This window comes from Papaver somniferum, unplaced genomic scaffold (assembly GCF_003573695.1).
Source record: "Papaver somniferum cultivar HN1 unplaced genomic scaffold, ASM357369v1 unplaced-scaffold_21, whole genome shotgun sequence".
In the NCBI taxonomy this organism is placed as follows: Eukaryota; Viridiplantae; Streptophyta; class Magnoliopsida; order Ranunculales; family Papaveraceae; genus Papaver; species Papaver somniferum.
The window spans coordinates 4,991,207-5,009,375 of record NW_020631041.1 but is presented as its reverse complement, the minus strand read 5'-3'; the positions used below and the strand labels follow the sequence as shown (position 1 = coordinate 5,009,375).

The window sequence follows — 18,169 nt, the reverse complement described above, 5'->3', positions numbered from 1 at the left end:
AGCTGTAGTATCAGAAGTAGACTCAATGCCTAGAAACTAATGTAATGGACCAAGATCTTTCATGGAAAATTCAGTCTTGAGTGATGAAATAAAAAAAGCAAGTAAGAAATCTGAAGTACCAACCAGAATTATATCATCCACATAAACCAATAAAATCATTCTCTCAGAGTTCTTGTGATAAATGAACATAGAAGCATCACAGAATGAATTTACAAATCTAAAATTGAGCAAGTAACCACTGAATCTCTCATACCAGGTTCTAGGAGCCTGTTTAAGGCCATACAGTGATTTTTGAAGAAAACATACATGTGTAGGATGATCAGGGTCAACAAAACCTGGAGGTTGCTCCATGTAAACATTTTCAGAAAGATTTCCATGTATAAATGCATTGCTAACATCAAGCTGTCTCATGCTCCATTTATTTGAGAGAGACAAACTAAGAACACATCTAACAGTAGTGTCTTTAACTACTGGGCTAAATATCTCTTCAAATTCGATTCCATCTTCTTGATGATATCCCTTAGAAACTAATAGAGCATTGTGTCTTTCTATTGTGCCATTAGCCTTGAGTTTAGTTTTATAAACCCATTTACAACTAAGAACATTCATGGATGGATGATAAGGAACATGAACAAAGGTATTGTTGTCATGTAAAGTTGTATATTCATTTTTCATTGCATTTACCCAAACAAGGAGTTTACTAGCTTCCTTAAAGTTCTTAGGTTCAGGATGAAACTTAATGAAAGTTGTTAACGCAACAGGTACATGATGTTTGATTGAACTATTTGTTACAAAATCTTTAGATAAATGTTTAGGGACATGAATACCTGATTTACATCTAGTATGCATACCAGAAGAAGAATGATTAGTGTTTGCTGGAGCTGAGATAACTGAATCTCCAGAAGCAGTTGTTGAAGTAGATAAAATATTTGAAGAAGAAGTAGTCTGCACATCTGGTTCTTGTAAAGAATGAGAAGTAGATAATGAAGTAGAAGTATCATCTTGTAATTCTGGCACTGATGATGAAGTAGAAAATGGAAATTTTGTCTCATCAAACACTACATGAGTAGTGACATAAATTCTGTAAGATTTCAAATCCATACACCTGTATCCTTTGTGATGAATACTGTATTCTAAAAAGATACAAGTAGCTGACTTAGGACTTAGTTTATCTTTCCTGTAAGCCACAAAATTAGGATAACATAAGCAGCCATAGACTCTGAGCATTGAATAATCTGGTTTTGACTTATATAAAGCTTCAAAAGGAGATTCGTATTGAAGGAGTTTTCTTTGAAGTCTATTAATAATAAATACAACTGCTAAAAAAGTGTCAAACCAAAACTTCTTTGGAAGAGAAGCATGAAAAGATAGTGTATTTCTCATTTCTGTGACATGTCTGTGTTTCCTCTCTGCAGAACCGTTTTGTTGATGAAAGATGTGGACAAGATACATGATAAGATCTGAATCTTGAACTGGTTCTCCAATTTCTGCAAGAGAATCTCAAATTGTTTTGATTTGATGGAGAAATTCATAAATTGTTGAAGAAACTTTCTTGATCGAATGAAGTTGAGAACGCAGAAGAGACTTTTTTGCAAGAAATTGATCATTAAATAACTTTGCTAAATGCAACCATTTGTCTCTAGCAGTTGTGTGTTTACCTAGAAGCTCAGAAGAGAAAGAACGATCAACAGTAGCATTGATACAAGATCCAACAAATTTGTCAATCTGCAACCATTCAAGATAACGTGCAGGGATTTGGAATTTGAATGTTATTAATCAGCATCATAGGACTTTCAGGAAGAACAGATCCATCAACAAAACCATAAAGATTTGTATAAATCAGAATCGAGGAAATCTGATATTTACAAACAAGATAATTTGAGCCATCAAGTATACCAGATTTTTTTTTGGAGATATTCTGAAATGGAATCGTAAATTTACTCTGAAATTGAAAAGGATTATAAAAAAAAAATTGAAAAAGCTGTGGTTGGTGTTGTTGTTGTTGAAATTGATAAGTAGGCAGTTGTTGCTGTTGGTGTTGTGGTGAAATACGGTTTGGAATATGTATAGGAGTGTGTTGTAAAGGTTGTACAAGAGAAGATTGTTGTGTTAAGGGTGGTGGTGATGGTGGTTGAGATGAAGATGGTGGTGGAGATGAGTGAGCAGGAAATGATAGAGGCAGTGGTTGAGAAGAAGAACGTAAAGATTGTTGGTGTTGGTAGTTTTGTGAAAAACAAAGGTGGAAACATATTGTTGTTGTTGTGTGATACATCGGAAGAAGCAATGTTTGTTTGAGTAGATCTCACCATTGTTGTGGTGAAGTTGCAGGTTTAATGGTGAGAGGTTGTGGTTAGGGAAAAAAGTAGGATCGGAGGAAGTTGAGATTCCCCTTTGGTATTTGACACCATGTGAGAATGGTAATCAATTGATTGTAAAAGTTAAAACTATAGTTACAGGACAAAGTCTTATATATAGACTTATTGACTCAACGGAAAACAAATAACAGGAGGTGAAACGTCACTGTTGTAGCAAAGCTGTTTTTTGTTATGTCAGTTGTTACCCATTACAACATCCTGTGGCTAAGATTACATATAAAAGAGAATTTCGTACAGTGTACGGATACTAAGTCTAACAAAAGTGATGGAGGAAAAAGAAATAAAAAGAAGATAAGAGAAAGTCTCTCCTTCTCTCTCCTAATCTGAGTTCAAGCCACACTTTTTGTACTCACATTATGAATCCTAAACCCTGAACTCTAATTAGCGTAATGCATTGGCATGGAACACAAACAGAGTGCCAGACTCGGGGCCTTTAAGGCTAACAGTCGGCCGGGCACGCTATTACACAGATGTGTAACAAGTGTAATAATGATGATTCACGTTCCATTTATTTCTTCTTCCAACGTTTGGGGGGTTTTGAGCAAGAGCAATAATATTGAGATCAGATTGAAATGGGGTTTAGGGTTTTCAGTTCTGTGCAGGATTGATACAAGAGTTTACAAGGTTCCAGCATTCAGGTACTTGTTTCTAGTGGTTGTTTTCAAGTCGATTTAGGTATGTTTAGGGTTCGAAGAACAACACATTTGTAAGTTCTCTCGATATCTGCTAAGCCATTTCTACACTCAATAGGTACTTCCTTTTCCGAATTTAATTTTGCGGTTTTCTTGATTTGAATGCTTGTAATAATAATTGGTTGATTTGAGGTTTGTGGCCAATTGATTTTCTGTATGTGTATATTGGTTTCAATCTTCAAATCAGAAACATGAAATTGATTGGGTAGTCAATGGTTTGAAGGATTAAGAGTTTCTAATAGGTTTTTGATGGATTTCTTTCTTCTATCCTGGAAAACAGCCAACAAGTGGTGGTGAGTTTGAAATCAATAATAATCTCAAGAGTGTTGAAGGAGGATAAACAGAAGCAATGTCAATCTGCAAGATTCCAAGTGATATTTGGAAGTCAATCATCTCAAGGTTACCAGTAAGAACTGTATTAGCACGCAAAGAGTTGGAAAAACCTAATTTCTGATCCCGATTTCGTGCAAATGCATCTTAATTTCCATAAACAAAACTCTAATTGTCTGATTGGTGTCGTTCATCAGCAAGAGAACAATTTTCATTTTCAGTCAATTGGTTATGACTCGTTAGCATCATTATTACTGCCTGAAATGTTTATTGAAGAGAGTGATAATGTTGTTGAAGAGGATGATTCATCCTCAATGTTGAGTGAGGATTCAGCATTGAGTGGAACTGATGGTGACGCAGCTCAAATGGATTATCCATTTAAGGATTTAGGATTTACTGTGGATTTATTTGGTTCGTGTAATGGAATTGTGTGTCTATGGTTTCATGACGACAACCGGGGAGATCAGGATGATTTCTTTTGTCTTTGGAACCCAGCAACGAACGAATATAAGAGAATATGTGAAGCACCAGAAAGATATAGTTATTGCGGCATCAAATTATATGCTTTTGTTTATGATCCCACGGCTGACGATTATAAGTTCATGATTGGTGTATGTGTATCCTCTGAACAAAAAAGAAGTGAAATGAGCTCTTTAGTCCATCTCTATTCGTTAGCAACAGATTCATGGAAGAGCTTTCCAACACCTTGTGTTATCGCTGCAGCTTAAAAATCTGGGGTACTTTTTAATGGAGATCTTCATTGGGATGCCTTCCATCCCGATAGATAGATAGTCTCTTTTGATATTAGGAACGAGGAATTCAAAGCAATTCAACCACCATCAGGACCCTTCCAGCTTCTTCTCGTGGGGGTATTGGAAGAGCGCCTTTGTGTTCTTGTTGAAGATGAAAATTATGCTATTGACATATGGAAAATGGAAGTTTATGGAGATCCGGGATCCTGGACTAAATGTTATACCATTACCCATAAGATAATAACCAGTAGATGTAGTCTTCATTGCACTTTAATGAATTTTATGTGGTCATTTGAAAATGGTGTTATGCTATTCAAGGAGTACGGTCGCCTATGTTTGTATGACCCAGAGCATGGGAGTGCTGCTGAATTTAATCCGAACTATATGTCGGCAGAGAATTATTCAGAAAGCTTAGTTTCATTAAACTCTGGTATCCATGTGGGCGGAAGAACGGCAAATAGTTCATACACGGAGCTTCAGGTATTAAACTTACAAGATGCATTGTTTCGTGTATCTTTATTGTTCTTACTAATTACCAATCTAACTTATAATGTGTGTATGTTTGTGATTTTTAGATTCTTGAGAATAAAAACTCAGTTCTTGAAGCACGTAACATCCAATTGGTTGCTAGTAATGCTGAGCTACAGAAAAAGCTTCATGAGTCTCAAGTAGCATATCAACATCTAGAAGAACGTGTTAATGCTCAGGTTTGTATACTGCAGAAACAAGTAGTGGGGATTGAAAAAGACGAAGAAGAAGAAACTGCTATGACCAAGAGAAACGGTCGGAAGAGGAAGGTGCAATGGCATTATAATACAGTAAGTTTTTTATTCCCCAATTATGTAATCTCGAATGCATCGTTATGTTGGTTTAGCAGGGGGGAAATCGGCAAAAGCTATAATTTTGTTGGTAACTGTTTTATACCTACGCATGTTGTTTATAGAGGAAGGCCTAAAAACCGGTTGCAGCAAGTCCGCGAGAAAGCACAGTTTTCGAAGATGAGAGTCTCACCGTGCTGCAAAGAGCTGAGAAAGAGCAAGGTAAACTTGTTCAATTATGGGCTGGTGGTAGTCAGGAGCCTTACCAAATCAAAGGTATGAATTGGTTGAAAATCTAGGGGTTTGGATATAGGTGTGTTTAGGTCGTTTAGGATGTTCTATTTACTGGAATGGTATAGAATTAGCCATTGTTTATGGACGTTTACTGCTTCATTTTTGTTCCATGATTGATGATTATTTGTGGACTATTCTAGATAGACTTAGTAATATACCAAACCGTTGTATTAGTCCTTCTATGATGATATACGTTAAGAACTTGCAAAACATTTCTCATGCATTGTTGGAAAATGGTATTTTTGAACCCTGTAGTTGGAATGTTTTTTTATAGCCATAGATTAGGAGCTGGTGGAAGTATCATTTGCTGTGAAATACTGAATTATGTGTCCCAAATGTAACTTATGCACATCATGTTCATTGCATATAAGTAGGAAGGGTTAGTATCTTCCTTGTTGTATAGCGATATATGCAGGTACATTGAAGAAATCTGTTTCCTTTTTTGTTTGTTATTCTCATTTCTTTTATTAGCTTCAGATCTGTAGAGTGTAGAGGTGTCCTTCAGTATCATTGCTAGCCGATCTTTATGTTTTACTGGTATTATATAGTAGTTTCCATCCATCAATATTTGCCAGTGTTTCTTCACTCTCTTTCAGTTGCTTGTTTAGATGAATGATCTTGTTCTTTTGTAGTTTGGTTCCGAGATCTGACTTTATAAATACATTAGTTATCTTTTTTACAAACTTTCTGTCTTCGTAGATTAGTAGATGAATGATCATGTAAATACGATAGAATGATTTTTGGAAAGTCACGCACACACTCATTTTGAATATGGATAACCTAGTAGTATGACAATAGGGCTTTCTCTGGCGTATGGTTCTAGGTTATGAGTGTTTGCATCGAAAGTAATAACCCTTTTTTTCCTGTTTGTTTTTGCTTTCTTTTAGACGGATCTAAGACTCACTCCACTTCCAAGGACTCTTACCAAACGATGACCGTAAAAAGGCTGCGCGGCCTTCTAAAAGAAAGAGGTTTGATGGTGAAAGGAAAGAAGGTAACACTCAAAAACCTGTCATTTGTTGTTTTAACTGCTTTGGTCAATTGCAAACTCCGTTGAAAATCCAAGAGAACCTGACGATCTTTATAAATATCTTCATGAATGTATATGGTTCATTGATTGATACCTTGAAACTTTTACAGGATGAGCTGATTGCACGTCTCACAGGCATTTGAGAACCTTCCAGAACATAGCTTTTGAAAATAGAGCACCTTGTGAGAGAGCTAATTCAAGATCGGGTCTGTGCCTTATATGGCACTTGAGAGAAAATGCAGGTGCATTATGTGGTTCATCACTTGTATCTCAAAATGTGTCCAATTTGGAGCATTCTTTTCAACTGATGAAAACTTTAGTTGTGTAAGTCCAATACTTCTTTCGTGTAAGTCGCGTAATTGTTGTTACTTTTGCAAAAGATAGTCACCGTAGTGTGTTTAAACTCTGATTTCTAAGCAACTGTATGTCTCTTATTTGTACTGCGAGATGATTCAACTGACTTTTGTACTTCTAATGGCAGGGAAACATATTATCTGCTACATTCAATATAAGGAATTATCCAAAGCTACTGCGCCTCCAAGACGCATGCCATTTCAGCTGTACTTTATTTTTTTTTGCGATCCCTAGGAATGTATTACGGTATAAAAAATCGAATCTATGATATTTTAGAAAGTAGGCTTGTATTACAAGGGAACTTAGCAATAATTCTCGCAATTCTGCTGAAACAACAAGATTGGTTTCAGCTCTGATTTTTTCAATATGCAACTCCATATTAGACTGAAGCAAGTGGTCAAAATTTGTACTATGCAGGTCACAGGTTCGAATGAATCCCACAGTAAGCACAATTTGGTTTCAACCTCTGAGAAATCAAAAATACACCCTGCCATATAACATACTGTTGCAATTAAACAATTACCCTCTCATTATATTTTATTGAACTAACTGAATGAATTGAAGATGGCTAACTTGCTTATGTTCTAAAATCAAGATACAAAAATAAAATTTGGAAAAGAAAAATAACACAGATTACAAAAAATTGAAGGATGAAATTGTATCAACTGGTAAGAATCTAACAGGGAGGGAAATACACACTGAGATTAAGGAGTTCTTTGGTGCCTCTGGAGCATTTTGGAAGCAATTTCCTTAAGACGGTCGAACTGTTCATTGCGGTAATCACACCATAAACAGAGTTGTCTAATGGCTTCTCTTTTCTCTTCATCTCTAAAACTCATCATTTCTTTCATCTCTTTCTGATTCTTCTCCAACACTTCCACTTTAGTCGATAAGCTCTCCTTCTCTTGGTGTTCCTCGTTTATCAGTAGCTCTAACTTCTCGACCTTCTGTCTTAACGATGATTCCTTTTCTTTCTTCTCTTTAAGCTCTTCAGATAAAGAAGTCATCTTTTTCTGCAATGTGTCTTTTACTTTGTTCATTCCTGTTGCCCATATCTTCGCATCTTGAAGCTCTTCAGTGAATTTTGAAATGCGATTCTCATTTGATGCTTGATCTACCATAGAGCTCTGTACAGACACCTCCAGTTCATTGAACGCATTAACTGCTTTCTGGATACAATCTTTGGTCTCCTTTAGATCACTCCTAGCAGAAGAAATCTCATTTGTTAATAAAGCAACTCGTTCTTCAAGTGATTTACGTTCTTGAAGATAGTCCTTTTCTGCTTTCCCATAGGTTGCTTCTTTCTCGCTCAGTGTTTTCTCTGCTACAACCAGCCTCCTGTTTGATAGATGGAGCTTCACTTCAAAGTCACCCTTCTCCTCCTGTAACTTTGAAATATTTGAAAGTAAATCTAGTTGTTTTTTCTGCAGCATCTCAATCATCGCAGTTTTTGACTCCGTTACCTCAGATATATTTGCCTTCTCTTTATCCGATGTTTGCAGCCTTGCTTGAAGCTCGTTTAGATTCTCTTCTGCTCTTTCCAACGCAATTTTACACGTTATCAGCTCTTCTTGCAGATTCTTAACTTGATCCGTTAGTGCGTCGACTTTCCCTGAGGAACTTTCCTCTCTCTCTTTCAACTCCTGGTTCAATGCTGAAACTTCTTCTTGCAGGGTAGTTTGTTTAGCGTGAAGCTCTGAGTTTTCTGCGCTTAATTGTTCAGATTCATTGGTACTAATCTTTACCTGCTCTTCCAAATCGCTTTTCTGGCTGCTCAAGGAATCTACTTCAAGCTGCAGGGTGCTTACTTGTATCTTTAATCCTTCGACTACTTCCACTAATGAACTGATTTCTGCTGCTGCTACGTTGTTGCCATCCTCGAGTTTTGTCAACTGAGCACAAAGGTTTTCTTCTTTCACTTTCATTTCCTCTAACAAATTGTTCAAACTTGTAATCTGTTCTTCCATGCTGGATTTTAATAGTAGCAGATCCGAGTTTTCTTCTCTCAACTGTTGAGATTCATGGGACATAGTTTTTCCCTGCTCCTCTAACTCGCTTTTCTGGCTGCTCAAGGAATCTACTTCCACTTGCAGGCTACTTAACTGTATCTTTAATCCTTCCACTAGTGTATCGGTTCCTGCTAGTGCTTCGTTCTTGTCACCCTCAACTTTTCTTAGCTGATCACCAAGGTTCTCTTCTTTCACTTTCATTTCCTCTAACAAATTATTCAAATCTGCAATCTGTTCTTCCATGCTGGATTTCAGTAGTAGAAACTCAGACTTTTCTGCTCTCGACTGTTCAGATTCATAGGACATAGCTTTTACCTGCTCCTCTAACTCATTTTTATGGCTGCTCAATGAATCTACTTCAAGTTGCAGGCTGCTTAACTGTGTCTTTAACCCTTCCACTAGTGTATCGGTTTCTGCCAGTGCTTCGTTCTTGTCACCCTCAACTTTTCTTAGCTGATCATAAAGGTTCTCTTCTTTCCCTTTCATTTCCTCTACCAAATTATTCAGATTAGAGATCTGTTCTTCCATGCTAGATTTCAACATTCGCATCCCAGAGTTCTCTCCCCATGACTGTTCTGCCTGGCTGACTTTAATGCTTAACTGCTCTTCTAGCTCGCTTTTCTGGGTACCCAACGAGCCTACCTCCAGTTCCAAGTTCTTTATTTTTGCTGTTAAATCCTCCCTTAAGGCATCACCTTCTTCTGATGTTTTAGTCTTAACATCCTCGAGTTGTTTCAGGAGGTCATTGAGATTACCTTCTTTCGATCTCAAATCTTCTTCCAAACCAATAATTCGACCTTCCAAGTTGGATTTCAGAATGTCCAACGCAGAAATATCCTCTTTCAACTGGTTAGCATAGGAGGTTTTGGTCTTCACCTGTTGTTCCAATTCGCCATTCTGAAGTCTCAACGTGTCTATTTCCTGTTGAAGGTTGCTCAGAACGCCAGAGAGCTCTTCTATTTTTTCGCTCAATTTGCTTTCCACGGCCAAAACTTGATCTTGCAATTCAGTTTTGAGTAACTGCAAACTGGAGTTTTCCTCTCTCAACTGTATAGCTTCACTGGTTTTACTTCCAATTTGTTCTTGAAGGTCCTTTTCTCTGGTACTTAGGGCGTCCAATTCCAGTTTGAGGTCAGCTATCTGCGCCTCTAACCCTTGAACTGCAGCTGATTTTTCACTTTCGAGGTCTGAGTATTTCTTTGAAAGTGCAGAAAATGCATCTTCCCTCTCTTCCATCTTGGCCACAACCGTTGAATTCTCCGTGATCAAAGCTTCATTTTCTTTCTTTCTGCCTTCCAATTTCTGGTTCAGTTCAGCTTCTATCTTTTTGAGATCTTCAATGATTTTATCTGATTCTTGCATTTTCAAATTTAAAGCTTCTATCTCATCACTGATAGCAGCCAATTTCTTATTTGTAACTTCAGGTTCATGTTTCAGGCTTTCTGTAAGATTCTTTGACCCATTCTCTCCTTTGCTTTTTTTCTTGGTTTGCTTCCTCGAAGAATGGTCAGATTCCGAGTCTGAGCTGGAGGAAGATGAAGAGCTTCCATTTGTTTTACCCTTGTAATCAGCCTTGCTTCGTAGCTGTCCAGTGAGATGACTGTAACGATTATGGAGGGATTCATATTGTTCGCGGACATTCTCAACCAGATGAACGATTTCTGAACTTTTGTCAGATTCTGCCTCATTATCTACTTCTTTGGTCAGCTTCAACAATTTCTTTACTTTATCCTCGAAATCTGTAAGCATATAACCAGGCTCTCAATATGAAAATCTACACGCTAATGAACATAAGAAATAACACAAATAGAATGTAAGATGCAAAGGACTACTATTGAAAAGCTTATCTCTTAAGGGAATCTGGATAATTCAACAAACTCCATCTTAAATATCAAAAGAATGCCAAATGAGAAAAGTTTACGGAATACAACAGATTTGTGTCAACAAATGTTATCATACATATATGTGACTAGCCAGATAATGGTCATGTGTAGAGTGTTAAGTTAGACAAATTGTAGACATATGTCAACTTCTTTTATCCAGAGGTAGCGTTGTTTCACTCATTAGTGTAGGAATAAATATGTTTGAGTAACATTGCTGGAATACAACAGGGATTGAGCTCATCTGATATCTAAACCTGACAAAACCCTTTCTGAACTATCATTTAAGATACAGAGAAACACATTGGCAAAAGAAAATTTACCTGTTTTATTACTTTCATGTTCTTGGGTTTTCTCATGATGAATGTGATCCCCAAAGAAGGATTTTATTGACTCGCTAAACCCATGTTTCTTCATCTCTCCTGATTACAATTTCTCAAGCCTTTCCTTTAACTAGTTTTCCATTCAGAGAGTGAAACAAGGCAGACTGCAATGCATGCTCAGAACCATAAAGACCTGAAAATATGAAATCATAAAACTCACTCAAACATCCAAGGGAAAAAAAAGGTACCCCAATTCCAAATCAGAATAAACAGATTAGGTTGCATAAATTGCACCTCCTGAATTTTCCATGAAATTACAGCAAAATGTTCTTAGGACCTTCTCAACAATCTCAGATTCTTACCATAGTTAGCATAAAATTATTGTGATGCAAAAAGAGAAATGTGAAAAAATTACCATAAAAAATTAAAAAAAGATCTCCTGAGCTAAATTTGGAGAGAACTTGATGACCACCAGATAGAAATGTAAAAATATTTCTTACCCTAGAAAATCCAGGAAAGAGGAGTAGGTATACAGGGAAAGCCCATTAATGAGCTGATCCCCCACAACCCCACCATTCATTTGCATAAACCTAAGAAATTTCCAAATCCCATCAGATTCTAATTAAGATATGAAGCTAGAGAAACTCTAACATTCATCCCATTGGGAAGACAAAAGGCTTGAATTGGATGTATTAAGGTGGGCAACCATAACCCCACCATGTGATTGGTTTTGCACATTTTAAGCTTTCCCACCATTCCTGCATTTCACATGGTTGGGTATTCTTAACCCACATTAAACATCACCCCAATGATGAAAGATCCACAAAAATTATGCAAACCCAGAAAGATCCGTCTTAATCTGCTAACTCATTTATCATGTAAGTCAAACAAACCCCAGTAGCAGTATCCATTTTTTCCATTTAGACCAGACATAAAACTAGTGCACTAGAGGTAACTATAAAAACGTCTCATAGAGTCAACGACTCACAGAAACGGATAACGTGGAACAATAACTTAGCCGTCTCGCGTGCTCACGCTGTCACACAGCATGAATACAACCTTGCCTTTTTTCTAATAAAATTTAAAGGGAATGCAGTGACATCCAAGGCAGTGACCTTGCCTTAACTGCCATAACCCATTGGTCCACCTATTTCATTCACCCCATGCTATACAGATCCCTTATATGGTACACAAACCGCTATATAAAAATAAATAAAAAGCAACAAAACACTGGCCTGCTAGAGATGTAATACATGCCCAAATCCCAGTGCCAAATCTGGTCAACAGAAGTTACATAAGCCTCAGGCAATTTGGCGAACAAAATACCAAACCAGAGAAGTTAATAACTTTGCTCAACCCAGACATAACTACCGAAACAACAATATCAAAAGGAATCACGGCCAAACTCCGGCGTGTTCCCGATCTCATAATTAAAATTCAGAGACACAACCATCGAATTCAAACCATTTGGCATAGGCCTACTTAGATAAACTTCCATCCATTCGACATATTACACCCCCTAAACTAAACAATATGATGCTGCTCTATTATTATTATCAGTTTGTCTTTGTTTTGGGTTCCATGACAAAGATCTTTTTGACTTACTAATGATGTAGGTCAATAAGACGGGTGAGATGATTGGGAGTGACTAGGGCCACATGTGGCGGAGTTATTGATGATGGGGGCTTAGCTGGATAACGGCCCTTGTTAAAATCGTCATCATCTTCTTCTAAATCTAAAGAGGAGAGAATAATATACTAATGAATATCCAGCCAGCTTGAATATAGTCAGACAAGACAATGAGCTGGTTTTTGTTTTGTTTTCCCCAACTTTCTTAAAAAGACAGATTAATTCATTTCTCCCAATTAAACTAATCCTAACTTTTTAAATAATAATCTCCATTAAAATTTAAAATACTCCTCCACCTCCTCAGATACTATGAAGAAAAGCAAAAATTTACACTCAACAGTAAATTATTTCAAAATCAACAACACACAGTAGTAAATTGAAGTATCTGATTAAATTAATTTTACCTTTTGCCCTAACTTTTGAAGAAGAAGAAGAAGAAGAATCCTCTAGATTTTGCAGCAACAACTTTTTGAATTTCTTTGTTTAATTAGTTCCTCCTGTAGAATTAACCACTTTTCATTAATCACTTCCAGTCCAAATTTCTTAATAAACATCTATCAAACTAATAAATTAAGAAACTAATTAACAAGAGCTGAAAGAAAGAAACAATTAAAAAAAAAAAATCATCTCAGTCTAGAATTACTTGGCACGATCAGTGCTAGTAACGCTCAAAAATTCAACTAAAGATCTAATTTGAAATTTCCAAAGAAGAAGAAGACATGATCCTACTAGTGATACAGATCGGAGCTAGAGAACAAATTAAAGAAAGAAAGAATTTAGTTAGTCTTTGAATCAAAAATCCAAGGAAAACTCAAAAATTCCCAAAAACTTGATCTAAACATTTATCAGTTAGTGAATCCAAACTTCATGAAGGAAAAAAAAAAAAAGTAGTGTTTAAGTAGGAGAGTGGCATCCATACCTGAGATTTCTGAAGCTTCACACTCTCCCTGTCTGGATTCTTGAGATGAAAACCCAAGAGAGGGAGAGAGTCTTTGAGGAGAGAGGACTGGAAAACAAGCTGTGATTAGAGGAGAAAAAAATCAGGTGGAAAGTGATGAGTAAGAGAAATTTCAAAATAAAGGAGGAAGGGGAAAAGTTGGGTTTGGAATCGGATTTTGTTGGATTCTTTTTTTCAGGTACTAGAGACCATTTTGTATGTAGATGGGAATCTTTATTAAGGAAAAGTAATAATACACCATTTTATGGTCTTTATTTGGAGATTATTACAAACTAATGCCATTGTCTTAGATATTAACAATTTTCCAAGGGGTACTTTCTTCTGGCAATTTGAGGCAATGATGGTAGTAAATGAGATGGAATTTTTGTTAGGTTTTGAATAACAAACACACAGATGCATTATTGACTGACTGACTTGTTGACCTACCAGCATTTATAATTTTGTTCCCAATGGATGGAAACGAAAAAATTGATATTACCAAAATCATGGCTAGATGTAGAGGACTTTGCCCTGCAGGGAACAAAGCTCCTAGAATGCTTCCAATCTAGTGAGTTGAATACTTTAGGAGTTGAGGTACACCTAATTACCAAGAATTGCTTGAATGTAAAATTATCAGTTAAAAGACTTGCAGAAATGTGAAACTCATAGATAACTTGAGGTTGTTTTCTTTCCTCACTAGCAATCCTACTTCAAGAAAGGATGTTCTATCAAGAGAACATCATACACAACAAATAAAACAGACATGTTTCTTTCTCAACTTAAAGGGAAGCCGCCTTCCCTTGAGGGACCAAAACAGTATTCTACATACAAGTGAATCACCAAAGATTTACAAACAGAAATGGAGACAGTGGGGACTGCAATAATTTTAGAGCAGCATTTCATTCACAATGATACAATGTACTTTTGTCAAATATGTGTACGCTTCTCTTGTTCTTGCGACTTTGCTTCCCGTCCAATGTCCATATCCATCAACACTAGAAACCAGTAGTAACAGGAAGAAATCAGTCAGCGTTTGGATCCATCCTCTGCTTTTTCCACTTGTAAGCAGCTTCCAATATCTTCATATTTGGTGCTGTAGTTTCTTCAGGGAAGATGTAATCATAATACTCTTCATAAGCTGTTGGACCATCATCTGAAGAGATCTCCTTCCTCTTCTTCAGCCTCTTCGGCATCTTTTTCTCAACTAGACTTTTGTCTCCGACACTGCCAAATTGGCCCTCAATGGTTAGCCACTGCTCCAAAAGCATAGCTCTCTCCTCCTTCAGCTCAGGTGCATTTTCTCTGTAGTGTTTCAGGGCTCTCTCAAAGATCTCTGTTGCATAGCAAGTAATACACGGAACAAGTTAAGCCCACTGTTAAAATTCAGATTCATCTACACCTTATCTCAGATCTTATGTTGGCATTCCTATCATGAAGAAACGTAACCTCTCAAACAAATGGCTATATATTAGAGAAAATGAGAGTTTAAAAACTAAACCAGGTTCGTACCTCTAGCTTTACTGAGGCACTGTTTCTTCTGTTCTATAAGGGCTTCACTCTCTTCCTCTCCATCTTGCTCATCTTCCTCTTCGATAGGAGTGAAGGCCTCAAACTTGGCGTAGCTTTCCCACACCTTGTAGTGGGTGGTTCGAATTAGCAGCTTCTCATATAGAGCCCTGGTATTTTCATACTCACGCTCTGAAATCTCGAAATCAATGTATGCCTGTTTCCAACAAAGTGAAGTTGTTCGTCAGTTACATTCTTAAAGAGTTGAGCACCTCAGGAAACAACAGAGGAAGATGACAATCAGAACATGAGGTTAGGAACCATTAAAACGTTAGGTAAAGAAAAAAACTTAGCAAAGCATTTGTCAGTCTATATGGTTATTAGTTCAGGCTGGACAGGAGTATAAATTTGCATCCAAAGTAACCAATCAGCATATCTAACATATGTGTTAAAACTTGAATAGGATGCAGTTCAAATCTCATAGAAAATAGAAAATAGATAGAGATGATCCAGACAGCAATGTGCAGTCCGGAAAGGCTGCTTTCTGCAGTTCTCTCATTCGTTTTTGACAGTTGAATTCTCTAAGAACCACCCAAGATCTTCATGCCTAGCCTATTTTTGAAGGTCAAACCGAGTGACTTACTGTAAATACTTCAGGCTTGTTTGATCAAGTGCCTAACAGAAGAAAAAAAAAATGTTTCTCTAAGCTCTCTTTTGCTGGGTCCTTGATTGAAGGCTACAGTCCCTATTGGCCCATTCTTTGTATATTTTGATACAGTGACTATAAATCACATTTCTTTGCAAGGTAGGAAGACTAATTTACTAACCAATAAACAAATTCAGCCACACATATTTCTAAACTTGGAATCCAAAACAGCAAGGGACAACAGAACACATACCTTCCACAACAATTCTGGCATATCCAAATGTTGTTGTTCTGTTGCAAGCTCAAAAATTGCTCTGGTCCGCTCAGTCTCACCCAAAGATATCTCCAATTCAGCAAATTTGATCCAAGCATAACAGTTTTCTGGAGCCCAGTGCAAGTACCTTGCATACAGGGTTCGACAGCGATCCATGTTGCCGAGTTGCAACTCAATCTCAATATATTTCTTGAAAATCTATTATTGATACGAATAATGTTAGTGTAAGAAATTTAGGATACAAAACTTTCAAAGCTAAACATAGTTTAAGGATTGGCATACAGTACCTTGTCTTTGGGCGCCACTCCAATTGCATTACCTAAGAGTTTTCTTGCAGCCGTGAGATTCTTCTGTCGTATCTCGAATTGTGCAGCCATAAGCCATATTTTCGCAAACGAGAACTTCTTGTGAGGAATCAACTTAAGACACTCCCTGATTGAAAAGTAAATGTGTGAGATAGTTCGAAATACCATTTAATCATATGAAATTCATCATCAACAGATAAGTAAACAGATGAGATATATAAGGAAATGGATTACTGATTACAAGCTAAAAGGACTCGTATCGAAATACACGACGTTTTAGCAGATAATAAAGAAAATCCACAACCAGAAAGTGTATGGCTGTACTAATTGTTAACTGAACAAGTGAACCGGAAACTACAAATGTACCTGTAAACTTCTCTTGTTCGATCCATGTCTTCGGCATCAAGCTCTTCGTACAGAGCATAATTGATCCTACACGGCAACAAATTCGAAAGCCAGCATTAAAACCATAACTAAGTAAAAAGGATGAGTTTGACAGCATATCTTTAAAAAGATTTGAAAAACATACCACAAGTATATATACCGCTGCCAATACCGTTTCTCTTCAGCAGGAGGAACATTAGCAATAGCTCTCTCATAAATTTCCCTAATCCTATCCTTCCTCCCCGCATTTTCTTCCAAACGAATATAATCAAACCAAGAATCATAGTTATACGGATTCTTCTTAACCTCTTCTTCATACTGAAACCTCCTCTTCCCCACAATAGCATCCTCAATTCCTTCCCTATCACCATACTGCTTCTCAAATGCTACAAACTTCCTATACAAATCCTCTGCACGTCCTTTCGGTATATGATCTAACGCAAACTTATAGATACACCGAGCACGTTCAGTTTCTTTACATTTCTCTTCAAACTCAGCAAACGCTACAAACAACTGTTCACTCTCTTCATCATCAACTAATTTGTCAACAGCAGTTACATAAACATTCCTTGCCCTATCAATCTCACCATTCTTCATCTCAAATTTCGCAAACCTAATATAAGCACTAACTCTAGGGTGACATTCAACAAACCTCGCAAATATATTCCTAGCTCTATCAATCTCATTATAACGAAGTTCGAACTTAATATAAGATAACCAACCTTGTTGATCAGGCATCCAACCCATCCATCTCTCGAAAATCTGTCTAGCTCCAGCTACATTCCCAAGTATCTCCTCCATATGTATATACTTATACCACAACTGATCAATCCTCGGCAACAACGATACCGCACGGTCCCATACATTCCGAGCATGATTAATAAACTTGTTCTTCATCTCCACTTCAGCATACTTCAACCACAGTGTATGATTCCTGTAATCAACTTCCAAAGCTCTTTCCCAAACAGATCTAGCTCGTTTGAAATCTTTCTGTGATTCTTCCCATTTCGCATATTTAATCCAAACACTTGTATTCCAACGAACTCTACGAATCAAATCTTCGAATTCTTTTCTTTTGCGGAGACGGTAATCAGCTAATTCACTTGGATCAGTGATTTTTTGTTTAGGTGGTCGGATTTCTGATTCTTGGCGTTCTCGAGCTTCACGGAGGATTTGCTCGGCGGTGATTTGAATTGGTGCTGGGGTTTTGTTCTTCACTCTGGTTGGTCGAGCGAGCTTGATTTCTGTTTCTTTACGAGTTAGGAACCCTAGAGAGGGGTCTCCTTCTCTCGCCATTGTTGTTGATTGAGAGCTTCAGGAAAGCTTGCGTCTGAGATGGAGATGAAAAAAACCAGGGTAAACCCTAGGAGAGAGAAAGCGAGGAAAATCGCTGAGAAATTTGGGAACGATGGCGGATAGGTTTATGGGGGACTCTGTATTATCTTTTTATGGGTTTCTATATTCTGGTAAATCTTAATGGGCTAATAATGGGTGTCACCGGCCTATTTAGTGAATGGTGCCTTGGGATGTTATAAAGTCATTCAAGTTCACATTGGCCGATGCAATTGCACACCCTTGCTTCTTCGTCCGTGGTATGGACAATTTCTTATCATAATATTGTTGTAGCTCTC

At 37.2% G+C, this 18,169-nt stretch overlaps 3 protein-coding genes across 8 annotated transcripts; 1 reads left to right on the top strand and 2 right to left on the bottom strand.

Moving 5' to 3' along the window:
• Positions 1 to 2,718: 2,718 nt before the first annotated feature.
• On the top strand, positions 2,719 to 7,054 carry LOC113340181. 2 transcript variants are annotated; one of them, XR_003355356.1, is made up of 7 exons: positions 2,719 to 3,125; positions 3,348 to 4,629; positions 4,725 to 4,967; positions 5,093 to 5,243; positions 6,149 to 6,255; positions 6,402 to 6,615; positions 6,773 to 7,054. XR_003355356.1 is itself a non-coding variant. In XM_026585395.1 (4 exons), exons 1-3 carry the CDS (start codon positions 4,330 to 4,332, stop codon positions 5,102 to 5,104), a joined length of 555 nt encoding a protein of 184 aa, XP_026441180.1. In that variant the 5' UTR covers positions 2,719 to 4,329; the 3' UTR covers positions 5,105 to 5,243; positions 6,149 to 6,199. The 2 variants fall into 2 exon arrangements, 1 of the variants encoding a protein (XP_026441180.1); XM_026585395.1 differs by lacking the exons at positions 6,402 to 6,615; positions 6,773 to 7,054 and having other exon boundaries at positions 2,719 to 4,629; positions 6,149 to 6,199.
• Positions 7,055 to 7,156: 102 nt separating this feature from the next.
• Positions 7,157 to 13,691, bottom strand: LOC113340179 (COP1-interactive protein 1-like). Of its 5 annotated transcripts, XM_026585392.1 has the most exons (5): positions 13,406 to 13,691; positions 12,891 to 12,983; positions 11,358 to 11,447; positions 10,858 to 11,050; positions 7,157 to 10,393 (listed from the first exon to the last, which is right to left on the bottom strand). In XM_026585392.1, the coding sequence occupies exons 4-5, from the start codon at positions 10,949 to 10,951 to the stop codon at positions 7,350 to 7,352; spliced, it is 3,138 nt and encodes a 1,045-aa protein (XP_026441177.1). In that variant the 5' UTR covers positions 10,952 to 11,050; positions 11,358 to 11,447; positions 12,891 to 12,983; positions 13,406 to 13,691; the 3' UTR covers positions 7,157 to 7,349. The 5 variants fall into 5 exon arrangements, with proteins under 5 accessions (XP_026441177.1, XP_026441175.1, XP_026441176.1 ...); XM_026585390.1 differs by lacking the exon at positions 11,358 to 11,447 and having other exon boundaries at positions 13,406 to 13,690; XM_026585391.1 differs by lacking the exons at positions 12,891 to 12,983; positions 13,406 to 13,691 and having other exon boundaries at positions 11,273 to 11,427.
• Positions 13,692 to 14,071: 380 nt separating this feature from the next.
• Positions 14,072 to 17,952, bottom strand: LOC113339995 (crooked neck-like protein 1). Its single transcript, XM_026585208.1, has 6 exons — positions 16,684 to 17,952; positions 16,521 to 16,586; positions 16,137 to 16,281; positions 15,829 to 16,047; positions 14,933 to 15,146; positions 14,072 to 14,756 (listed from the first exon to the last, which is right to left on the bottom strand). The coding sequence occupies exons 1-6, from the start codon at positions 17,832 to 17,834 to the stop codon at positions 14,446 to 14,448; spliced, it is 2,106 nt and encodes a 701-aa protein (XP_026440993.1). The 5' UTR covers positions 17,835 to 17,952; the 3' UTR covers positions 14,072 to 14,445.
• Between the last annotated feature and the right edge of the window lie 217 nt (positions 17,953 to 18,169).